Raw genomic sequence first — 23,475 nt, 5'->3', positions numbered from 1 at the left:
ATGATCTTGCCAAGTAACATAACTATAGACTGTATTCATTTTCTTACCTGAGATGGGACAATTATAGTACCTGTCATAAGAGGTAATGAATACACAGTCCCTTAGTAAGGAAAGCTTTGATAAAGGTTTTTAGGCGCATGTGTGTACCTCCTACTGGAAAATGTACAACTTCAAGAATCAGGCCCACGTTCTTGAGAAGACAGCTGGCTGTTTGTGGAAAATCTACTTCCCAAAGCACTTCTGGGTGCTCTGCTCTTCTCTACATTGTGAACGCAGAACCAAGTTCTCGGTGATTGGGAACATGTTTCATATTATGTTTACTGTTCTACATCCCTTAATGAGGCAGTAATTTTGATTTCCCTGATACCGTGACGTTATCAGTAATAGCTGGGGAAAAACCAAGCAAACAGTAGGAACAGTTGCTCTCTTTCTTATTTGTCAAACTTGCTGGCCAAAATTCTGAAGTTATTCTTACCAACCCATGTATGGTAGACAGAATAGTATTGCAGTAGCTCCCAAAGATGTCCAACCCCTAATTCCTAGAATCTGTGACGATGTTACCTTGCATGGCAAAATGGGACTTTGCTGACGTTGAGATGGGGAGATTAGCCCAGACCATTCAAGTGGACATAATCTAATCACACAAATCTTTAGCATGAATTTTTAATAGCTGAGCACTTTCCTTGTCTGTGGTCAGTGGGAGATAGTATAGCAGAGTGATCAGAGAGATGCAGTGTTGCTGACTTTGAAGATGGGGAAGTGAGCAATGAAACCAGGAATGCAGGAAGCCTCTAAAACTGGAAAAGGCAAGGAAGAGATTCTCCCTAGAACCTCCAGAGGGCAAGCAGCCCTGTCAAACAACACCTCGATTTCAGCCCAGTGAGACCCATGTCACACTTCTAACATACAGGAACTATAGGTGATATATTTGTGTTGTTTTAAGACACTTAAGTTTGTGGTAATGTGTTATAGTAGCAATAGGAGACAAACACACCATGAATGTATGTTTCTGATTGTGCTGGTTAATACCAGTCACACATCCCACACTCCCCCCGACGCACGCACACACCATTGCTAAGGCCATAGATGTAGGATTTCCCAAGTACTAGCAGTCACCAGTATTGCATGAATGTGAATTAGTGCTTTCTAAACAAACAAACAAAAAAGTCTCTAGTCCAATAAACTTGGAAATGCTCTATCCTAAAATCCTATCATAGGGATTCACAGCACACATGAGTTTATTAACGATTCTGAGAAGTTGTGCAATAAAAAACAAAACACAATGATTTAACCCTGTTTACAGCAGCATCTCAACTTGAAAGATGAAACTGATTATTTTCTATTTTTCTTTCACTGAATACTTATTAATACGATGCAGAATATGCATTCTTTGAAATAGTTTGAGGCAATGTTGATTTTACTTTTCAATTTTTAGAATGAAGACATAACCGTTGATTAAATTGTCATCACTGGAAACCTTAAGAGGAGAAGCTGTGATGAACAATTATGGCCTTTGTCCTTGAAGTTGCTCTTAGTGTACTCCCTGCTACACTGTCCTTACTCAGTTTGTTATCCATGTAAACAGACAGTGCATCACATGCTCTTTGATATCTTGGTGCCTGAAAGCCAAAATGAATAGCAATAGTGTTACTCAAAATTACTCTAATGTCACCACTCCCAAATCCACATTTGTTTGACATCATCCTATAACAGGATCTCATTATGAAAACTTCATCCTGGCTATGAAAGTAGGAACATTAATTAATTTTTTTGTTGGAAGATGAGACAGGAACTCTTCAGATAGTTGTTGAAAAGTCACCGTATTTTGAAAAGTTTAAGAATAAAAATAAATTTTTCTTATTAGCTAATGAAAGTTACTTATTGTCCCCTATCATTAAGACTGGGCTACTTAATCAGCTAACTATGTACTAAATTGTACATTGAAAATGATGCATTCTTAGCCCTGTTATTACATATATAAATTGGGAAAATGTAATTTCTGTTTAACCCTCTGTGTAAGATATTCAAACTTGTTTGAGAATGTTGGCTGAGACGCAAGTTTGTATGTGTTTTAAGATAATTCCAATGATTTCATTTTCTCTAAATATTTAAGACTATATATTTGAACATGTCCTTTCTTTTTACCATTTAGAAATATTTTAGAGTACAGTTATACATCTTTGGAAAGGCAAGAGTCTCTGTTGACTTTTTGATATGTTACCACTTAATAAATGTCCGATAAATGTTTATCCTAACATGTTAACTCTTTTAAGCCTTCTTTACATGATATGCTGTGTGAAGTGCATAGTCCAAACATTTGATAAATGTTAAAATTTTCATTCTAAGTTAGAATAGTAGTAATAGTCCTAAACTAACTATACACTGAAGTACACCCATCCCATCTTCAGGCATTTTCAGTTCTGATGTCCTTATTTTAATGGAGTGATCAGATTAACCAAAATCCATTCAGATGAACTTTTGCTTTGTATAACACTAGTTAGTCCCTGAATATTCTACTCAAAATTTAAATTATAAGAGGATGTAAATTCATACATATATGAAAGTAACAGTTCAAGAGAGAGGGGATTTTTGTTTGGGGGAGGGGATGGTGTTGGTAGATTTTCGAAACTATAGTCAATGTGTCTTCCAGATAAAGACAGCAGATTGAATTCATCCATTTAGCGCCACTCTCTTCTAAAGTCTTACCAAAAAAAAGTAACATGTTATTTAGACTCATACAGTCAATACCAATACAATCAGTTAAAAGAGTGGGTATCAGAGAGGAATCACATACCTACACATGGAAAACAAAATGAGAACAGCTTTACATATCTCATGGTCCTTGGCAACGGCTGGTATAGAGGCAATAGTTTGACTATTTGGATATGCATGTGAAATTTTCACAATTAAAATTAAATTAAAAAACATGTTATAATCTACTCTCAATTATAGGTAGGTAAATTAGTGAGGTTAAGAATTAGCCATATTTTCCTAGATGTTAATATATTATTTTTAATATTAATCATGATAAACTATACTGTTTACATGTTGGAAAACCTTTCCTATTTGAAACTACATGGTAAGCATTAGACTACCTATTTTTTTCTCTTGAAAGGTGAAATCAATTCTCTTCTTTGCCATTTAGCTCACTTACGTGTCTGGGCAAGTGCATTGCTGAGATATAGGTGAGATGCTGAATGGGGAGCTGGGGTTTGAGATGCTGAGCACTGGGAGCATGTGGAAGGGACGCCACCTGCAGAAGAAGAGTTCTTGTCCCCCATGGTGGAGGAAGGCAGGAGGGGTGGTTAGCAGAACATGCACTTGATCTTGCCCTTGACTGCTTTTGCTTTTTTAATTTTGCTTTGGGATATGCATTGTGTCCTGCTTTCCTCCTGTTACTGCAGTTAATCAACAGTTGACTGTGAGAAAGGAAAAGAAATGCTAATAACTGCTGTTGCTGATCTGCTAATGGGTATCCAAGTTCGTATCATTGAGGGGAGAGGACAGGATCCTGTCCCAGCTCCACTGACCAGTTCTTTAGTGCAAGTTTGGCTCCATCTTTTCTACCGCCCCATTGGCTCCCCAGCCAGGAATCTATGTACCTGTTCATCACTTGGATGGAAGTATGGCCTTTGACCAACTACGTCAGTCAGTGCTGTTGAACCAAAACCAGATTTTTTAAAAAAATGATTACCTATTGATATTATCTCAAGAAGCAAAAGAAACAATTTAATGAAAGTCTGTCATGGCTGTTCCTTTGAATTTACAATAGATGCAATCAGGGGGCCTACCAAGTGGTGGGGGGAGGGACTGTGATGGAGTATTCTGCCCTCAGTGCATGTGACATGGGAGTACCCTTACACTTGCCAGATTTATTAAATAAAATGCAGGAGGCCCCATTAAGTCTGAATTTCAGATAAACAAGAGTTTTTGAGCATGTATGTGTCTCAAATGTTGCATGGGACGCACACTAAAAAAATATTTCTTGTTTATCTCAAATTTAAATTTTAGTTGGTGTCCTGTCTTTTATCTAGCACATCTGTCCAGAATTTCAAAGCAATAATAAAACCTAGTGGAAGTTGGTTCACATTTTATTACCATGATGCACTGGAAATTCTAAACACTCTCAGTGATCAAGTCCTCCTCCCTGCGAGGGCGGACAGTGGACACAAGCACTATCAATATGTTCAAGGGTACAGCGCATGTCTGCTTCCACCGTCACTAATGACCACAGTTACCACTTAATGAGCAATTACTAAATGCCAGCAAATGTCCTTACATCATCTCTACTTGTTAAAACTACTTCAAAATAAGTACTGCCTACATTTTCATAGCAAGGAAGTTGAAGCAACTTTGCTACTAATGACAAAGTTGAGATTTGAAACAGGTTTATCTGATTACAAATCTTACATTCTTTCTACTGCATCATACTTTATTTTTTTACTATTTGTAGGCTTACCCCTCAGACACTAACAATATGATATAGAAAAATAAAACTTGGAAAATAAGCTCCACTTAGGTCTCTAGTTCATCTTCTAAAGGGGCTACAGATAATTGGATTCAAGTTAGCTTTTTTCTTCTTTCCACCCATAACCACTCAACTAATCTACCTGTTATAGTCTCTGTTGTCCAGTGACCTACCAGTCGATCTCTTCTGAGCACTCCAACATACTCTCTTCAGCTCGCTCACGCTCACTCGCTCGCTCTCTCTGATCATTACCTAGCCTGTGTTCTATCCTTCCATGGCCCAGAAGATGAGCAAAGTAGCCTGATGTGGTTAGCCAAATAGCAGAGTACTACAGGACTACTCCAAGACAACCCACATGGTTTTGACTCCTTTGTTATCTCTTCCACTTGTGGAAATTATATGCAATGGGCTTCTGGCACAGAAGAGACGGTATGGGAACCTTCCCGGACTCGTCAAGTCATACAGCAGAGCAGACTGCTGCTTCTATGCTTGGGGCCAGCCCTGACTTGCAGGATGAATGACTTCTACCACCTAACGTTATCCAATGGCTTTCTCTCCATGAGACTATGCATCAAGAGAGGAAGGAAAGAGTAAAACTAGATCTCATCATGAAAGTGAATATTTTCTTTAATTACTCATTTGAGCATTGTCCAAAAGCAGTACGGCTTTGGTAAGTGGGGGAAGACTTTGGAAGACTTTTGGAGAACATCTGAGAAAGGATAGCCAACTGAACACTCATTTGGATTACACACTCATATGGGATTTCAGTTTCTCTCGAAAATTAGTAAAACAGTAGTAAAGAGAGTTCTTTAAAAGCATATACTCAAGAACACAGAATGAGAGAGAAAACCGTAACCACAGCATTTCTGAAGTTCAAAAAGTAGATGGAAAACTGATAAATTAATTAGCCAAACCAGAAAGCGGAAGTCTAATCCAGGAGTGGAGAAGGGCAAGAAGCAATCCAGTTTTACCACAGGATTCATACACACCACAAACTCACATAAATTTTTACGTATACACACATAAACATTCATATATATACATATGTAAATAAGTCAATTAAATCATTCAAGAAAATGACAGACACATGTTCCTAATTGTAAAAGGCCCAGAGAAATTCCAGCACAAAGGAATAAAGCAGATCCATACCGTTGATAGAGCATTTCAGAATACTCAGCACAAAAAGAAGAAAAGCTTACACACTTCTAAAAAGAAAGAGGGTAGGAGTGAGATGTGGAAACAAATTACTCACAGAAAATCAGGAAGCAGAATGGCTTCCAACTTTTCAACAGCAACACTAGAAGCTAGAAATGGATCAGAATTCTGAGGGAAAATTATCCCTGTTCCAGAATCTTATAGCCACCAAATCATTGATCAGATATGGGGCAGAATACAAGTGTTTTCAGACGTAATTTCTCAAAAACCTTATCTCCCATCCAACCACCCTCAAGATGCTGAGAGAATGCTTTATCACAAAATGGGTAGACAATGGTGACAGGAAATAAAGCCAGTGGGTAAGGGAAGTGAAGTGCTGCTCCACAGCCAGGGAGCCCAGGATGACAACCAGCACAAAGAGCAAACATTCCAGGTTAGGTTAGGTCAGAATAACCATGGAGATGATTTGTGAGGGATATGCAGTCTGATGTATGTGAATGTTTTGACAGGATTTAGTCCACTAGTAACAAGTTTGGAGTTCATGAGTGATAAGCACATAGAAAGCATAGCAAATTATAAAAAAAAACTTATTTATTTTGAGGATGAGGCAGTTTGGGCAGCAAAGTTTTTTACAAAGGTTAATTAACCAGAATTTACATATGTCACCTGGGACTGGGAGTTGTTTTTGCAAAGTCATAAAAATGTCAACACTGGATACTAGTCTAAAAGTCATAGGGGCGCTGTATTGGGAAGAGGCTCATGTGTGGTGGGTGTGGGGGAGATCAGGAACTGCTCTTCGTGGAGTGCGTAGAGTTCATTTATTTATTTTTAACTGTGCACATGTATAACTTTAATAAATATGCAAAAAAACCCCACAGCATTTGCGATAATTTAGTTACATTTCAGCAGCAGAGGCTGGTGTGTAGAAAGGAGAACTGGCCTGGGATATAGGAGATGCAGTTTAAAATGTTAGTTCTGCCTGTTGCTAACCACATGAGAAGCCATGCATCTCTGACAAATCACTTAATCTTGATGAGCCTCGGCTGAAAAAGGTGGAGCTGATCGCCCTACCCCAGCCCAACTCAGAGGGATATTAGGAGGGTCAGATGAACAGAAGGATGAGGAAGTGCTTGCCAAGATGAGGGTGGTATTAATTCCATTCAAAGCCTTGCAGCTCACTCTGTGCACATCTCAGCATCTCGGTGTGTCCTAGGAGGGAGAGGGGAAACTGATCCCTTAGGACCAGACTGGCTAGTTTATCTCCTTTTAGGAAGCTCCAGAAGACATGCCTTGAATGATTATTGACCGTGCCTAATTTATTAGCTCTTTCCTCCTGCAGCCCATTTGTCCACGGCAGTGGTGTGCTAAGTCTGAACTGTAGTACGCACTGGATACATTAGCCAGAGTGCTGACCGTGTTGCCATGGTGTTAAAAATATTTAGTTTTGCAAGCAAAGTTTTAGAAGTAATAAAAGAAAAACTTTGATATGATTTATTTTTGTAAAATGATTTCAATACAACAGACATAAGGAGCTGGGGTAAGAATTTCAGAAAAACAGTGGGTGTAAAATGTTGATTAACATGGTGACTTTTGATGCAAAGCATTCAATTAAGTGCGACACAATGGGTAAAGGTCACACATTTCCCAAATGGGATGCCTTCAAAGACAAGCTGTACAGAAAGGAGAGGGGATACGGAAACTGAAACCTGATTCACCCATTTAATTAATAGAAGAAGTTTGTGTTTTCCTTTGAAGCCATGATTGTGACATCTCTAGGTGGGAAGGATGAGTTATGTTTCACTTTATTTCTACCCTTTATTTATAAATCAACACAGTAAATAGAATTTATTTTGGGTTTTTTTGACAAGAAACATAAAATACTGAAATAAAGCTATTGTTATGGAAAAGTCTGAGTCACAAGCACGGAATTCAGAATCACGTCTCGTAGGCTGTGTAACCCAGCAGTGTCATCCTCCACACCTCAGTATCCTTGTATACAACGGAGGGCATCCCTGCCCACCTCACGGATGATTTGAGAGGGGGATTGTATGAAGGACACCCCTTTGCAGAGTATAAGCCAAAGGAAAATACTTATTCCCAGCTCCCTTTGTGCCCTTATATCTGACATCCAATCCATGAGCAAATCCTGTTGACTTCCTTCAAAACATGCCTTGAATCCGTCTGTTGCTTTCTACCTCCACACCAAGGGCATAGTACCAGGTTCCTGACAGGTATCCCTGCTTCCACTCTTGCCCTCCCTTTAAATAAACCTCCATACGCCATGACAGGTCAGGCCACTTTGTTGTTTCATATTCATTGCTCTTGGAATAAAATCCAACTTCAAAACTTGTAGCCTTCTCTTACAAGTTTCTACAGGATTTGGCCACTTCTCCCTTTCCTGTCTCATCGCCTGGAACCGCATCGCCACCCCGCCCGCCCCCGCCGCCCCGCCCACTAAGTTCCAGCCTCGCGGGCTTTCTTTGGTTTCCAACCCAGTAAGCTTGTTTATGCTGTAGGACCTTTGTATTTCCTCTGCCTAGAATGTCCTTCCTGTCAGTATCCCTATGCCCTGTGCCTTCCCTGACTACCTCAACTTCAGCAGCCACTTTGAATAGTCTCTCTCTTATAGCCCACAGTTTTGATACTGCTATTATTTTCTATTTATTTATTCGTAAATTTTCTCCCCCTCCCCTCTCCAAGGAGGCAGGGATCTAATGACCTCTTTAGTGTTTATATGTCCTGTGTTGGTCAGTACCTGCCACGTAGTTGCTGTTCATCCAATATCTGTTGAATGGATAAATGAATGAGCAAATGAATAAATGGTAGAAAAGACTCAGCTTACTTCAGGTCATTGCTGACCTTGCTGTTAGAGAGAAATGATATTTTTTTTTCCTTATGGACAAAGTTGTCAAACAAGCATAAATAGGTAGAAGGTGTAGGAAGACAGATTGAACACTGCCCAAAGGAAGGGCTGATGGCCTTGAGAAGTGGTGGGTGCCCCACCCACTTGTACTTAGAAGATTATGTTATGGTAGGTGGGCAGGACAGATAACATTAGAAAGAGTAGTTGTGCTGGATGATTTTAAGTTTCTAAGGTGATTATTATTACTGTGCTATTTCAGTGCATTCTACAGTTCTCCTTATTCAGTAAGGATTGTTGGGTTCTTCCCTGGACGTAGTTCATTAAAAGAGTTAAAAAAGGTCTGGAATTCTGGCCATTTACAGTCAGCTGACTTCTAAAAGTCAACTGGAAGATTATATCAGGTTTAGAACTCAGGTCTTCTCTTTCAAAATGTCTCTCAGGGATCTGTTCTTGAATTAACACATGCTTCAAAAACTCTAATGTTGATACCATCTAGAAATAATCTTTATAGAGGAGAATTCTTATCCAATATGGTTGGTTAATGGAACAAAGTAGGCCCAAATCAGGAATCATAAAAAATGATACTACTATTCCTTAACCTTTCATTTAAAACAGGTTAAATAGGGTATCACTTACTCGTCTGTCCTTCGATGTGGGGCTGAGGCCTTTTCTTGAAGTCTAAATCTTTGGATGGAGTTTTGCGCCTTCCCTACACACTCCACATCCACAGTAGATCACGCGTGGTTTCCCTTTTGTATTTTTAAAGTGGAAACAAGGCTTTTGCAAATATCACCACAGAATCTTTCGAGACATTTATAATTATTTTAAACGTTTTACATCTGCCTTGCCCACACCTTTTAAAAAATGAGCTTTTTTATTTTTAGTTTGGAATAATTTTAGATTTACGAAAGTTGCAAAGATAGTATAGAAGGTTTCTATACAGCCCCTATCCCGTTACCCCATTAACATCTTACATTGTTGTGATTCATCAAAACTAAGGAACTGGCACTGATACATTTCTGTAAACTAACCTTACTATATCGTTTATTTGGATTTCACCAGTGTCTCCATTAATGCCCTGTCTTTGTTCCAGGATCCAGCCGTGAGTACCACGTTGCATTGAGTTGCCCTGTCTCCCCAGTCTTCGTCGATCTCTCACACCTCTATTGAACAGAAATATACATACATTTTTTAATCCTCACCTGAGGATATGTTTATTTCTCTTAGAGAGAAAGGGAGAGAGAGAAAGAGATGGAAACACTGATGTGAGAAACCTTGGTCCAGTGCCTCCTATACGTGCCCTCACCAGGAACCAAACCCACAACCTAGGTCTGTGCGCTAACCGGGAATCAAACCTATGACCTTTGGTGTACTGGGCAATGCTCCAACCAACTGAGCCACTCGGCCAGGACTAACAGCAATATTTTAACTTCTTTCACATTCCTTGTTTAGAAGCAACCCACTGCTCTTAATAAGGATTCTATTCAACTGTGGGAAGAGTAGCCCAGGGAAACTAAGCAGTAGTCTTCCAGCTTCAAACTTTCAGCATACTTAGAAATCAAGTAGAATGAATGGAAAATAGCATTAATTTGGCAAGTCTACTGGCAAGAGTGTCTTCTACATATCCCATTCAAAAAAAGAAAAAGATATTAATGTAATTATAATGGTTATAACATACCTGTATATGGAATTTCATCCGTTGAGGTAGAGAGGGCAAGCATATATAGTGGAGAAAATGGGTCTCCAACATAGGAAGTAATATGGCTGGGATTACCCAGCCAGGTGTAGAACTTGGGCCTTTTGATTGCCAAGCCTATGTTACTGTAAATCTGTGTCAGCTCAACATATTTTCTTCACACAAATAGATTTGTGGGTGGTTTTGTGAATATCAAAATACTTTCTTGCCCAAATAAATTGTGTTTCTTGGACCCTGTGGAGGATTCACAATACACAAATGGATTCTTTTTGTGTCAGACAACCAAATGGATAAAGTTAGAGGAAGACCTGTTTAGCCCCAACAAAGGGGATTGGAGTGTTTGCCAGTATCTTCCTTTCTCCCAGTTTCTTGGCAGCAGCATGGCTTCTGCGTGGATAGAGGTCATGGGCTGTGACTCTACTTTTTAGACACTCAGAGAAAGGTCATTGACCTACCTGGAATCAGCAGCCCTCGTTCAGTTCTCCGCTGCCCTTAATCACCTGACTTTCTCCTAACATTCACCTAACCTCCCTTGCCTTCTGTTTTCCCTTTTAAAATGAAGGGGTCCCACAAGTGATACTTGGTGATTTTTAGCATTCATTGTCTTATTCCTTACCTTTTGCAAAGCACTCTCATAGGTACTTCACATGGTTTCTAGCACTTCCCTATAGATGGTTAGAGTAGGAAACAGGACAGCACAGGGCCAGTGGGTCTGACATCCCTGAGATCAGATTCTGACTCAGTCACTTAGTAGCTATGTGACTTTACTCATCTCACCTAAAAATAGGGATAATAGGAGGGCCAAGTCCACAAGGTTCTTCTGAGGAGTAAAGTGAGACACGTAAAGCAGGCTGAGGCCCAGGACACCATAGGCCATTAAGAGCCATTCGTTTTTAATCATACAAGTTGAGAACTTGCTTTAGTTTTCATGAAGTTATTGAGTTCAGAGATAAAAGCTAGTATGTACAATTCAGTGTAGGCAAGCAGGCACCATTAGGCCAGTGACTTTCCTGATGGCGTAATGTACGGAAAGAGAGAAGCCCAAGGAAAATCTAGAATGGTAAAGGTACTAAAACTGCTCATTTGACTGTGCTTTTAAACCGTTGTGTTTTGTTGTTGTTATTGTTGGGTTGTGGTTGGTGTGTGTGTGTGTGTGTGTGTGTGTGTGTGTGTGTGACTATTTTGATGGAGTTTAAAAAACACCATCTAATCTCCAGATATCAAAAAAAAAAACCCTCCAAAATATGAGGAAGACCTTGTTTGACCTTTCAACCAGTTTATTTGTTCAGCAAATATTTATTCAAAACACTGAGTTAGCTGCTAACTTTAAATAAACTGACTGAAATATTAAGTCATTTGTAAACCCATTTTAAGAGCAAGTGTTACTCTCATTTTCTAGGGGACAAACTTATCCCTACTTTCTCTCTTCTCGTAGGAACACTAATGGCTCTCTGAGCACAGTGATTAAACTTGCTGTCTGTCCGATGGGGGAAGGTGGGAAGGGCCTGCCCTCCAGCTTTCAGCAGATACAATACCATTTGCAAAGCCCTTTCTGATGGTGATACTATAAAGAGAATGGATAAATATATGTTATCTCCCGATCAAGGAACTGTATCTTGAAATTAAAAATACCCAGTTTCTTTTAAAAATTAAATCCAGGACACTCCTCTCCTTTTTCACCTACCCAAAATTGAGTTGTTTTAAGCCAGAGCTGAGTTTTTAGACTGAGGTATATTATTTTTCTTCCTTAAAGCTCTTGTAAAATTAATTGTGAATCATAGTCAATGACCTGTTCAAGTCAGTGACATGGAGTAAAAGTAAAAAGGCAGCTAATCTAATAGGAATAATTAAGCAATTGAACAATTTGCCCAAGGTCTTATCCCAAGAACCTGACTCATCTTGAAGACAGGTACAAGTGCTCGGGCTCTCTGGACCCGCAGGAGATAGCTTTGAGGGGCCTCCGCTGCCTTTAAATTTTATCACTTGGGCTCATTAACATCAGGGCTAAAGACATTAGGGAATTTAATAGGCATTTCAGAATCTGTTACACCAAGCTTCTTCTCCCAGCAAAGAATTTCCCCTTTCCTCTGAGAATCCCTGATCCTTCCTAAAAAATTTACACACCATCACGTGGCATGTAACCATATAATAATAGCCTCCTGTTACAGACCTCACTAACGCACCTTCTCTAACCTGGCAGGCCCTGGGATGCAGGCTACTGGGGCTGCTGGACCAGTAACTTTCCCTGTGCCATAACTCAACAGAGAGGCAGGATCAATGACAGGTTTACAGGAGAGTGGGGCTTTAAATAACTGAGGTCAGTGTCTGGAGGTTTCCCGTTAATACCACTAACAGCATCCCACCAGCAAGACGATCGGCCACTTTGCTACTCTCTCCACAGTATTTCTGATTTTCAACTTTTATTTTCAAACACATCTAAGAAATCCTGACTCCCAGCAAATTGACAATGCAGCCCTCTTCCTGTGAAGCTTTGTTTATCGGCCACAATTCTCCCGACAGATTTACAAGTGACTGTGGGGTTTTAAAAGACGATTGCTTAACAGGCATTAAGTGAGACACACAGGGCTGTGTAAATATTTTAGCTGTAAGAGGGGATTTTTTTTAAATGTCTGAGCCAAATATTGCATTAAATCTGAAGACAGTGGCAAACTGATTAGCAGTGTTTGCCAGCTTCATGCTTTGCCAGTGATTATGTACCAGAATTCATCTACCAGTTTAGGTTGTGAGTTTTAAAATAACTTTCCATCCTTTTCTTTTCTCTCTTCTCCTTATTCCTTTCCAGCTTTTCTCTTTTATTTCTTGGTGTCTTATTTAGATGTAAACACTTTACAGAGTAGAAAATTACAGTTAATGTGACTAGCCAGTGAAGGCTGAGAGGGGAATGTGGGCCCAGATAGAGGTCAGAGGAACGGCAGAAGGCTCGCAGCTGCCCTGGGTGAGCAATGTGGAAACAGGTTGCCTTTTGGTAATGGGCTTCTGTATCTTAATCACTGCTCTCTCTGTAACCAGCTGTTGCACTGCTGCAAGGAAATAACTAAAATCAGCATTGCTACCTCTTCCACGTACTGATTTCCTGGGATGAAAAAGAGGCAGGCCCGTCAGCTTCAAGATGTACATGGATGAGAAAATTCATCACTTAATTTTAGTAGAAACTGCAATAAGCATTTTGGATCCAGAGTATTTGGAAGTATTTTCTAATATTTAAGACTTCCTATAAGCAATCATTTTCCTGGTTTGAGCAATGGGTGCGATGTATTGCTTGACCTTTAATATAATTTCTGTGAGAATGAGGCATCTTAGCCAACAGGGCTTTGCTGTCTCTGCCTTCGATGACTCCATCAGCAACCCCTTAATTTTCACCCACTGATTTTTACTATACTTCTTAAAGTATTACTCACTTGTTTGCCCCAAAATATAGGCTCTATATGATTTTCACAAGTGGCTTGAATTGTAATCACATGTCCCGATCATTACTTAATATTGTTGATCCACAGGTCTGAGCATCTTAAAATTATGTGTTTATAATGACATAAGTGTAAATGTATTGTAAAACCTGAACATTTGATATAAATTTCAAATCTGCCTCTAGACCCTCCCAAAGCTCAGATAACTGCCGTGGTATTGATAGTCTATTTTACATTAAAATGAAGTGTGACGCCTAGGACCTTTCTAAAAAGCTACTTTCAGGGACAGGCCTCAAACCTGGTCCTACACTGTGGTGAAACCTAGATTATCATGTATCCACTTTCATATGTCACCAGTTTTCTTCATCTTTGAGTGAATTACCTCGATGCATGGATGGTCGTCTCAGTGCTTGCCATCCTAGCATGTGGTCACTTCCAAGGCGAGGACCACAGACCCTTTATTACAGTGGCAGGCGCATCCTAGCTTACATGCAGCCAGCCACCCCTGCAAAGCAGTAGAGAAGTGACCACTTTATTTTCAAAACCTCTCTTCTTCGTTTTTCCCATTTTGGTACAATCCACGTTATACCGAATGTAGTTTATATCCACTCTCTATCAAGAACTCTAAAAATGTTTCCTCTATTTTACCCATTAATTCTACTTCTGAAATCTATCCTAAAGAAGTAATCTTAAACTCAGGATAAGTTTTTAATGGGTACCGATGTTACTTAAAGCCTGAATGATTCCAGGTAAGAATAAAGTAGAAAGGACTTTACTGTTCAACTGCAGGGGAATTTTCAAGTGAACTAGAACACATCCAGTTGATGAAATTTTATATGGCTCTTAAACACGATGCTTGTGGATTTTGTGAAATGATATGAGAAAGTGTGCAGAATATGTTTAATAGGAAGAATAAAGGTACACAAATTTCTCTATCAAATGAAAGCATATTTAAAAATATATATATATAAAGGCAACCCTCATGAAATTAGGGAGGGAGGTATGTGTGATGCAGAGGCTGAGACACTAAAAATAGGCACCAAAGTATGAAATGGTAACTTTTCTGGCCATGGTATCATGAATGATCTTTTCCTTCTATTTTCCGTAAATGTTTTTCATGTTTCTTTATGTGTGCTACCTTCATAATACTTTTTAGAAATTAATTGCTATTCTGCTCCCAAAGATGAGCACCCTTTCCCTTCAGATGCTCAGGAACTCCATGTTTGAGGCTGTCTGGCTAAGGCTTCCTATTGTACGGTCAATCTACCCAGAGATCAGGCCTTTTGTGAATGTTCCTTTTTCTTCCATTATAACACAGCTGTCCAGTCTATTGCTTGAAACCTAGCCTTCCCAAACGAGTCTGAGAAATAAATTTATACTCAAGTGTTAATAAATTTTTCTTTGATAATGTTTTCTTTTCAACTAATATAGATGTCTTACGAAGGAGATCTTCTGGAGTTAGCATCTTCTCTTCAAGGGAAAGCTTCTAATGGTGGCGATTTTTGTGAGAACCATTGAAGGGATGTTTTTAAATAAACAAATAGATGGATCACTTAGCACCCCATAAATCAAATCATGCCCAATCTGTCCATATTTAGGCCTAGTCATGAGTAGGTGATTAATGAATATTTTTCACGCTAATGTTTCGCAGACCATGGCTGCTTCTATAACCGCATAATCATCACAGTGGAAATTCTGACTCAGCGGTGACGTTCCATAGGAGGGATCTTTGAATAGTGCTTTAGACGATTCCGTGCAAAGGCTGTAGTCGGTGACCCAGCTTTGCAAGTCTTTCCAAAAGTCCCGAAGCAGATTGGCATGTTCTCACTTGGCCCTGTCATTTCTGCTTAAATTTTTTCATGGAGAACACTCATGATCATAGGACATGAAGGTGAATTTCATCTTGGGCAGCCTCCTTCTGTGAGGTGAATCAGCATCATGAGATTCCTCTAAGCTCAAGCTCCCTAGTGGATTTATTTTTACACAACATTCCTCTGGGGAAAGAGACACCCACTCTTGGTTGGAGTTAACCCAGATACCATCTTCTTGGGTAGAAGGATGTTCCTTATATTGCTCTTCTTTCTCAGGCTTGGTTTTTTAAACAAGTAGCTGTAGAATCTCTCTCTACCTACCCTAACCCTCTCCAATTTGGTTTCCTCCCTGCACCCCTCATTCCCTGAAATTGCTTTCGAGAGGCCCAGTGACTTCCATGTTGCTGCAATCAGTGGTCATATCTCTGTCTTCTGCTTGACCTTTCAACAGGATTGCAGAGAGCTGACTGCTCTTTCTTTCTTGCCATACTGTTTTCCTCTCAAATCATGTGGTTCTATACTTCCACTTTCCTGCTTTTTTGCTTATTCCCCCATTCTTTTCTGGCCTCTCCTCCATTGCATGCATGCCTCGGGGTTTGTCTGCAACCCCTTCTCTTCTTTGGCTACATTCTTTCTCTACCAATTCATTTGCTTTTGTGGTTTTAAATACCAATTTTATGCCTACAACTTCCTGATATGTATTTCTATCCCAGCCCATGCATCCTAAACTGCAGACTTTTGTATATAATGTGAATATCTAATTGGCATCTCAAACTTACTGTGTTCTAAATAACTTTTGATTTTTACCCTCAAACTTTCTCATGGCTCCCTTCTTTACCTTGGTCATGTCTCTGGTCAAATATCTTCACAGTGAAACTTTTCTTGACCACTTTAAATTTGTACCAGCCTTGCCCTGGCTGGTATGGCTCAGTTGCTTTGATTGTTGTACTGTAACTGAAAGGTTCTGGGCTCAACTCCTGGTCAAGGCACATACCTAGGTTGTGGGTTTGATCTCCGGGCCGGGTATGTACAATCCATGATCCGGGCATGTATAGGAGACAGCCTATCAATATTTCTCTCTCCCTTTCTCTCTCTAAAAAAACAATGAAAAAGCTGTCCTCAGGTAAAGAATGAATGAATGAATGAATGAATGAATGAATAAAATTATACAAGCCTCCCACTTCTGTAGCCTTATCTGACCTCTCTTTCCTGATCAGGGTAGTTCCAATGCTTTTGAATCCAGTTCCTTGAATCTTGTGCCTTTGAATCAAAATCTAGACACAGGATACTATAGGCCTTGGAAGGGGTGAAGGTCCATGTCCTGAGGTCCAGTCATACTATTACCATTTATCTTATCCCAAAAGACCCATGCATTCCCATTCTGCTTAATTTTTACTCATTATATTTCCTCTTTCTGAAACTATTCCTTATTTTTTTAATTCTCCTTGACTAGCTGGCTAAGTCCTCCTTGACCTTTGCAATTCAACACATGTTACCTTTTCTGGAAAACCTTCCCTGACCACCACCCGACCACAGTATCCCATGAAAACGTAATACAATATGCTGATCCCCTTCTCCCTCTATTTCTAGACTCTGATGAACATTTTTAGAGGAGAGATGACCAATAGGTCTGGTTCAATATTTTTTCCTAACATTTGGCACAGTGGCATAGTCAGATATTCAGTAAATACTTTGAATGTATGAGTATTTGTATAATACTATTTATATGCATAGTAGGGCTAGAAACCACCCTGTCTCCTATGATCTAAGAACTATTTATGCCAAAATCCTATCTCTGTCGAAAAATAAAGCTATCCATCAGATTTGAAGGAAAGGGGATTAAAGAGGTGCATGGGAAGGGGTACCTCTCCCTCCTTGAGAGGTGTCTTTGTTCTGCACTAGACCCAAACTCAGTGTAAAATTCCGCCCCTCCTTTAGTGCTCACAGCCCACATTGAGTTCCGAAGGCTTTACTGAAGCTGTGGGGATGGCCCATGGGCCATCCTTCTCCAATCCAATTGTTCTTCTCTTTTGCTACCCTTGTCTTTCCATGTCCATCTCTTTACCTGAAAGAGATTAAAGTTCTTCTGCCATTATGAAAAAACAAAAACAAAAAAAACTTTTCTTTTCCTGAAGCCAGAATATTATGTAACGCTCACCCAGGTCCTCATTTGGGGATGGTGGGATACTTGACTCAAGAATTTATCAGATTTTTATTTCCAATAACAGCCATTCCCTTTCTAAAAATTCTAGGGATGTAAGTCACAAATGAAATAATTTCACATGTGTCAGCAGAGTATCAGTGAGAAGGGTAGATGAATAGAAAGCATGAAGAGAGATGTGGTCCTCCCTAACCTGGGCTTAGTTCTCATGTTGGGAATGGGTGTCACCCTGAGGAATAGCTACTTTGGTTGTTCAAGGCAACTTGAATGTGTGAGAATTTCTACGAAATTGGTTTCAAGCTCTACTTTTGGTGAGTGATCTGAGAAGGGTTAGGACCCTCAATTCCCTGGGACTCATCCATCAATAGTTTTTGCCTCTGTTTTTGAGAGGCCCAAATCAGAGTGCTTCATCTGTCCCAAGTCAGAGGTTTTGCAGCATCTCTAAATGGAAAGCTGAAGGTGCATCTTCCTGTTCCTGAACAAAGGCGTAGAGTGAGCTCTTTACTTTTGTTTGTTTGTGTTGTTTTTGTTTGTGCTTTCTCTGCTTGAATTTGAGTAAACAGTGATTGGTAAGGATTCTGCACAATTAATACCGGAGACTATAGCTCACAGCACGAATTCAGCAAATACATGTTCCTGGGAAGTCTAACTCCAAACTTCTCTTCACAGCAAGTGAGAAACAGATGGCGGTGGTGTGCAAGGAGTCACCAAGGGAGTATCTCCAGCCTTTCAAAGACAAGCTGGAAGAGTTCTTCCAGAAAGGTAGGAAGCTGTGTCAGCTGCACATACATGATGCTCTGCAGCATCCTTCATTCCACGATCCCTCTCTGAGGCCCCCTGCCCCATGCATCCTGGCTGACCACTGGCAGCTTCAATGATCCTATTAGTCTGTCTTCCCATGGTAGTTACATACTCCATGAAGATGGAGTTGTCCTATAACTTTTATGTCACCTTTCAAATCTGTATTGCTATTTTAAATTTTTAACATTACTCCTATTTTTGTAAACTTTGGGCAGAAGACTTCATGGAACCCAGGCAGATCCTGAGCATGATAACTGACAGACAACATATGTGCAAGGCTTAGGCAATTGTGCATTTCAGGTTTGCGGTCAGCCTGGATGGGAGTATGGTGATTATCTTGTTGGTTTTATTAATGTAGCAATTTGGAAATTTGTGTTGTAGTTTCCATTACTTTTCAAAACGGAAAATTGGGGGCATGTGAATGTCACACATCCAGTCACTTGGCAGCCATCGGTCCTTTGGGGTTAGTAGGTGGAAGGGATATGCATGAGACCCAGCACTTATTTAGAAAGCTCACCGGGTTATGTTTCTTCCTCCATGATTTTGGCAGGAGTAGAGAACTTTTGTCAGTCACTGTTAGTGAACATGGGAGTGTACTGCATTGTGGATAGTTTCTATTCTAAATTCTCAAATTCAGCTTAAGATGTGAAACAAAAATAAGTGTGGGGCACAACTTCTAGTTTAAGAAAAAGGTCCTGGGGCTGTACTATGCAGCATGGTGATTATAGCTAATAGTACTGTATTGTGTGTTTGGAAGTTGCTAAGAAAGTAGATCTTAATAACTGTCATCTGCAGAAAAAAATTGTTTTTACTGTGTGGGATGGATGTTAACTAGACTTATTATGATCATCATTTCACAATATAGACATATATCGAATCATTATGTGTACACCTGAAACTAATATAATGTTACATGCCAATTATGTCTCAATAAGGAAAAAAGTGTAGCGTAGTTAGAATTTTTGTGTTTGCTGGAAAGCCAGAGGAAATGCACATGGGAACATTTGGAGATATATCAACATACTGTTTCTATTTATTAATAAGGTCACATGATACCACACCATCAGGAATGGATCATTAAGTAGGGTGAATCCACACAATATGGCCAAACCACGTTGGGAATTGGTAGGGAAATTCTCAGACCGTGATTCAGGGGAACTCCGTTTCAGCTGCTCCCTTGGTACAGAGCTCACTCGCCCCTCCTCCGCAGCGAGAGCTTGTTTGTGTTGAAGTGGAAGTCAGGGTTTTCCCTTGGACACTGCTGCATATTGCACCTGACGCAAGTAATGCTGTCGGGAAGAGTGCCAGGCTGGGGGCAAACAGTGATACCAGCACTTATGTGTTGGGTGACTAAATTAAGGTGGGTTTTGTATGTGACTTATCAAACTAGATGAATTGCTTTATGCTTATGCCATGTAAGTATAACCTTGAGGTGCTGAAGAAAAGCATGAAATACTTCCCTTTGCTGACCCCCAGTTAAGAATTACTGCTTTTGATATGTATGGAATTGACTTGAAATGAGGTTTACATGTACTTAGGTTTCATTTTTATTTTAATTCCTATTATTCTATATCTGGAAAATTCTGTGAGGTGTATATCTGCCTGTATGCTGTAGTGACCTTAATCCTTTCTCCTTAAACCAGCTGGCATCTTAAAAACTTAAATTGTACATTTGATTCTTTTTGTTAGAAAAAGATAAATATGAAAATGTTTAAACCCTTGAATATCTTCTTTAGTGCCTTGGAAAAGGAATTTGCAAATTCATTTTGGGGTTTTGTGTTAGTCTCGTCCTTATGAGGTTTCTCTAGAAACACTTTGTCTGTTCTCAGAGAGGGGATTGACTTGAGGCAAAGTGGACCTCACGTCAGAGAGGGAAGGACGTGGCCACAGAAAGATGCTTTAAGAAAGCCTTAGAACGGTGGTTCCCAACCCTGGCTGCACAAGAGAATCACCTGGGGGGGGGGGGGGGGGGGTGGGATTTAAAAAATTTTGACACCCAGGCCACACTCAAGACCTCCCACCAGCATCTCTGGGGGCAGGAACAGGCATCTGCGTTTTTACTCCCCAGGGGATTCCAGCCGGCAGCCCAGGTTGAAAACCACTATTGTCTAGCTTCCTTCACCTTTCAGTGTGTATTCAAAGATGTTTTTTCTGAGTCTGCTGTATGTTGGGACTGCAATAAATGCTGGGAATACTGAGGGGAATCGTATCCTTCTTGTTGCTCTCCCAGGACTTTCTTTTGGGGAAAGATCTGATGGAATAAAGGAGTCAGCTCTCCTGTACCCAACACAGGGAAGAGAATATGGGAAGGATATTAAGAATGACCTTGAATCATAGTTTAAACAAAATCGGCCAAAACACAGCACAAAAAGAATCTAAAGGAAAATTATCATTCTGTAAACAGTTTAAAAGTAATAAGTAATAAAATACTTATAAATATAAAATAAAAAAATAAAAAGTAATAAATACTGTAGGAGCCCTAAATATGCCCAGTATTGCGTGATAAAAAGAGCCACTGCTGAAGTAGTCTATTACTGTTATCTCATTACTTAACTAAGTTGGTCAAAAATCAATGTAGAATTGTACTGTCCAATATTACATATGATAGGCACTAGCCACATGCAGCTGTTGAGCAACTGAAATGAGGCTAATCCAATTTAAGATATGTGTAAGGGTAAAATACATAGCAGATTTTTGAAGACATAGTGCAATAAAACCCCACATATTTCATTTCTGATTTTTGTGTTGGTTACGTGATAAAATTATATTTTAAATATATTGGATTAAGTAAATAAAATGTTAATTTACCTGTTTCTTTTAGTTTTTAGGCGTGGCTGCTAGAAAATTTAAAGTTATATCTGTGGCTTACTTTATATTTCTATTGGAAAGTGCGCGTCTAGAAGACATGGTCTCTTGGCCTTTTGTATCTCATTCCTCTGCCCCCACTCTGCACTTTTTTACTCTTCCTTCTTCAGTGTGAATCTGGGTTGGAATTCAGGTTCGTAAACTTGCCTCTCCCTGCTTTTGCTCTGGGTCTGGCCATGGTTTGACTCTCAGATAGGGATGTTACATGGAATGAGATGCCAGCGTGCAACCTCATCAGAGCACTCCTCTGTGGTTCCAGGGGTGGGGCTTGGCCAAGCTGCATAATACACAAGTGGAATATCTCTTGGCTACTATGGAGTTCTAACTAGTGATCCCTCTTCTTATGTTAATATTTCACTGATTCATAGAAAATGTAGGATTTTTTCCATCCATAATCAGTATGCATTATCCACCCTGGATAATCAAATTTTTATGACAATTATCTTACAGCGTAAGTATAGTATCTCATCTAATATGCCATTCATTGTAAGAAACATTATTATTACAAGTACTACTAAAAAAGAAAAATTGCTGGGAATTAAACCATGATGTATCATAGGTTGTGCGATGTTTTTGAATATCAGAAGTGCTAAAATATGAACATTCCATCCATTCTGAAGTTGATTTGATTTGATACTAGAATAAGGGATATAAAATTGGAGAGGAGTAATGTCGAACACTTCTAGATAAGTCAGGGAAGATTTTCATCAAAGTAGATGTTTTGTTTAGATTTGGGAAAAACAAAACAAAACAAAGATAATGACAATGACAGATAACATTCAGTGAGTGCTGCTGAACACCACACTATGGGGAGAGCTTCTTTGATATTTAGTCCTCATGACAACCCTCTGAAGTAAGCACTATTATCACCCTGTTGTACAGGACATTGAGGATGAGAAATTCTCAGCTAACAAGTTATGAAGGGTATTTCAGGCAGAGGAAAACACTGTGCATCTCAGGATGAAAGACGTGATGGGTTTGGGGAATGGCAAAAGACTTGGCGTAGCTGGCTCGCAGACCACACGGGAAGAACACAAAGCCAAAAAGGAGAGGGGAGTCACAGTATGACTTGCTAAAGAATCTGAACTTTGTCTTACAAACAACAGAGAGCCTTTGAGAAATAGCACGTATGGGAGTGACATGGTCATGTTGGGTTTGTCTTGTTTCGGTGTGGGCTCATTTTGCTTTTTTGTTGTTAAAAATACATTATACCTAAGAGCAACGTAGGGAAGATTTGGAATAATACAAGACTAGAAGCCAATCGGTCAAGCTCTTCTTCTGAACATTATTCCAGGCAAGTGATGGTAAGAACTTGAGCAAAAGCAATCACAATAAAAATAAGAAAGGAAGGGACACTTATCAAGCTTTGAGTAGTTACAGGACTAGATAACCCACTGGAAGTACAAAGTCTTATAGGAACCTTTTGTGAGTATAAGGTAATTCCTTTAATTGCTTAAATAACTGGCTGGATACTAATGAGGAGGACCATGTTTGGGATGGAAAACAATGACGTGAACTTTGAACACATTGATATCATACACCTATGAGATACACAGGTAAAGCTCATGGGAGAGCCCTGAATGAGACTATAGGGTAGCACAAATGACAGAAACAGCACAAAGAAAGGGTGTGTGAGAAGTTCCTGAGCTATCAGAGTATCTGAGCACCCAGTGTAATGTAATAGCTATAACTGAATGAAGATACTTGTGTACTTCCATAATATTTGTATATTTGGCAGGAAGTGGCTACTTTGCTATTAGAGGTCTTACCACTCATAGTCTTAAGCATTTGCATTCTTTATGTCTGAGGAGTCACATGCATGCATTGTGACTCAGTTGATTCATGGTTAGACTAATTTTTACATGAGCCACAATTCAGTTCCTCTAACAATCACGATGATTTCATTTTTCTTTTGTAAATCATATCCTGTTGCCACACACAAGTGGAGATGATACGTTTATTCTTATGTCTTTTGTCATCCTTTGCTACTCAAAATGCCCTTAAATAGCGTTATTTGACAAAACTGGGCTACTTGTTCTTAATAATTTCATTTCCTGTGCAGAATCGAAAGTAATTTTAATGGCATCACTTCTCACAATCTCCAGAGTCTGAGCCTTTTTCCTTACATGGTTTTTCTTTTCCACAGTAGGCTCTTGTTGATCCCAATTTACAGCTCAGTTCAGTGTAACCTTGTGCAGGCATTATTTGAGCTCATGTTTTCCCACCCTCA

At 39.6% G+C, this 23,475-nt stretch overlaps 1 protein-coding gene across 1 annotated transcript in view; it reads left to right on the top strand.

Annotated features, from left to right (window-relative positions):
• The window catches only part of FMN1 (formin 1), a 342,380-nt gene that overhangs the window by 236,961 nt on the left and 81,944 nt on the right, over nt 1-23,475 (top strand). The window contains exon 14 of the mRNA XM_054565622.1: nt 18,249-18,341. Coding sequence (XP_054421597.1) covers nt 18,249-18,341 — 93 coding nt within the window. The remainder of the gene's footprint in view (nt 1-18,248; nt 18,342-23,475) is intronic.

This window comes from Pteronotus mesoamericanus, unplaced genomic scaffold (genome assembly GCF_021234165.1).
Source record: "Pteronotus mesoamericanus isolate MK-2021 breed Mesoamerican mustached bat unplaced genomic scaffold, CSHL_Meso_final contig_164, whole genome shotgun sequence".
NCBI lineage: Eukaryota > Metazoa > Chordata > Mammalia > Chiroptera > Mormoopidae > Pteronotus > Pteronotus mesoamericanus.
Note: the sequence above shows the minus strand (reverse complement) of the source record. Positions and strands in the feature narration are given on the sequence as shown.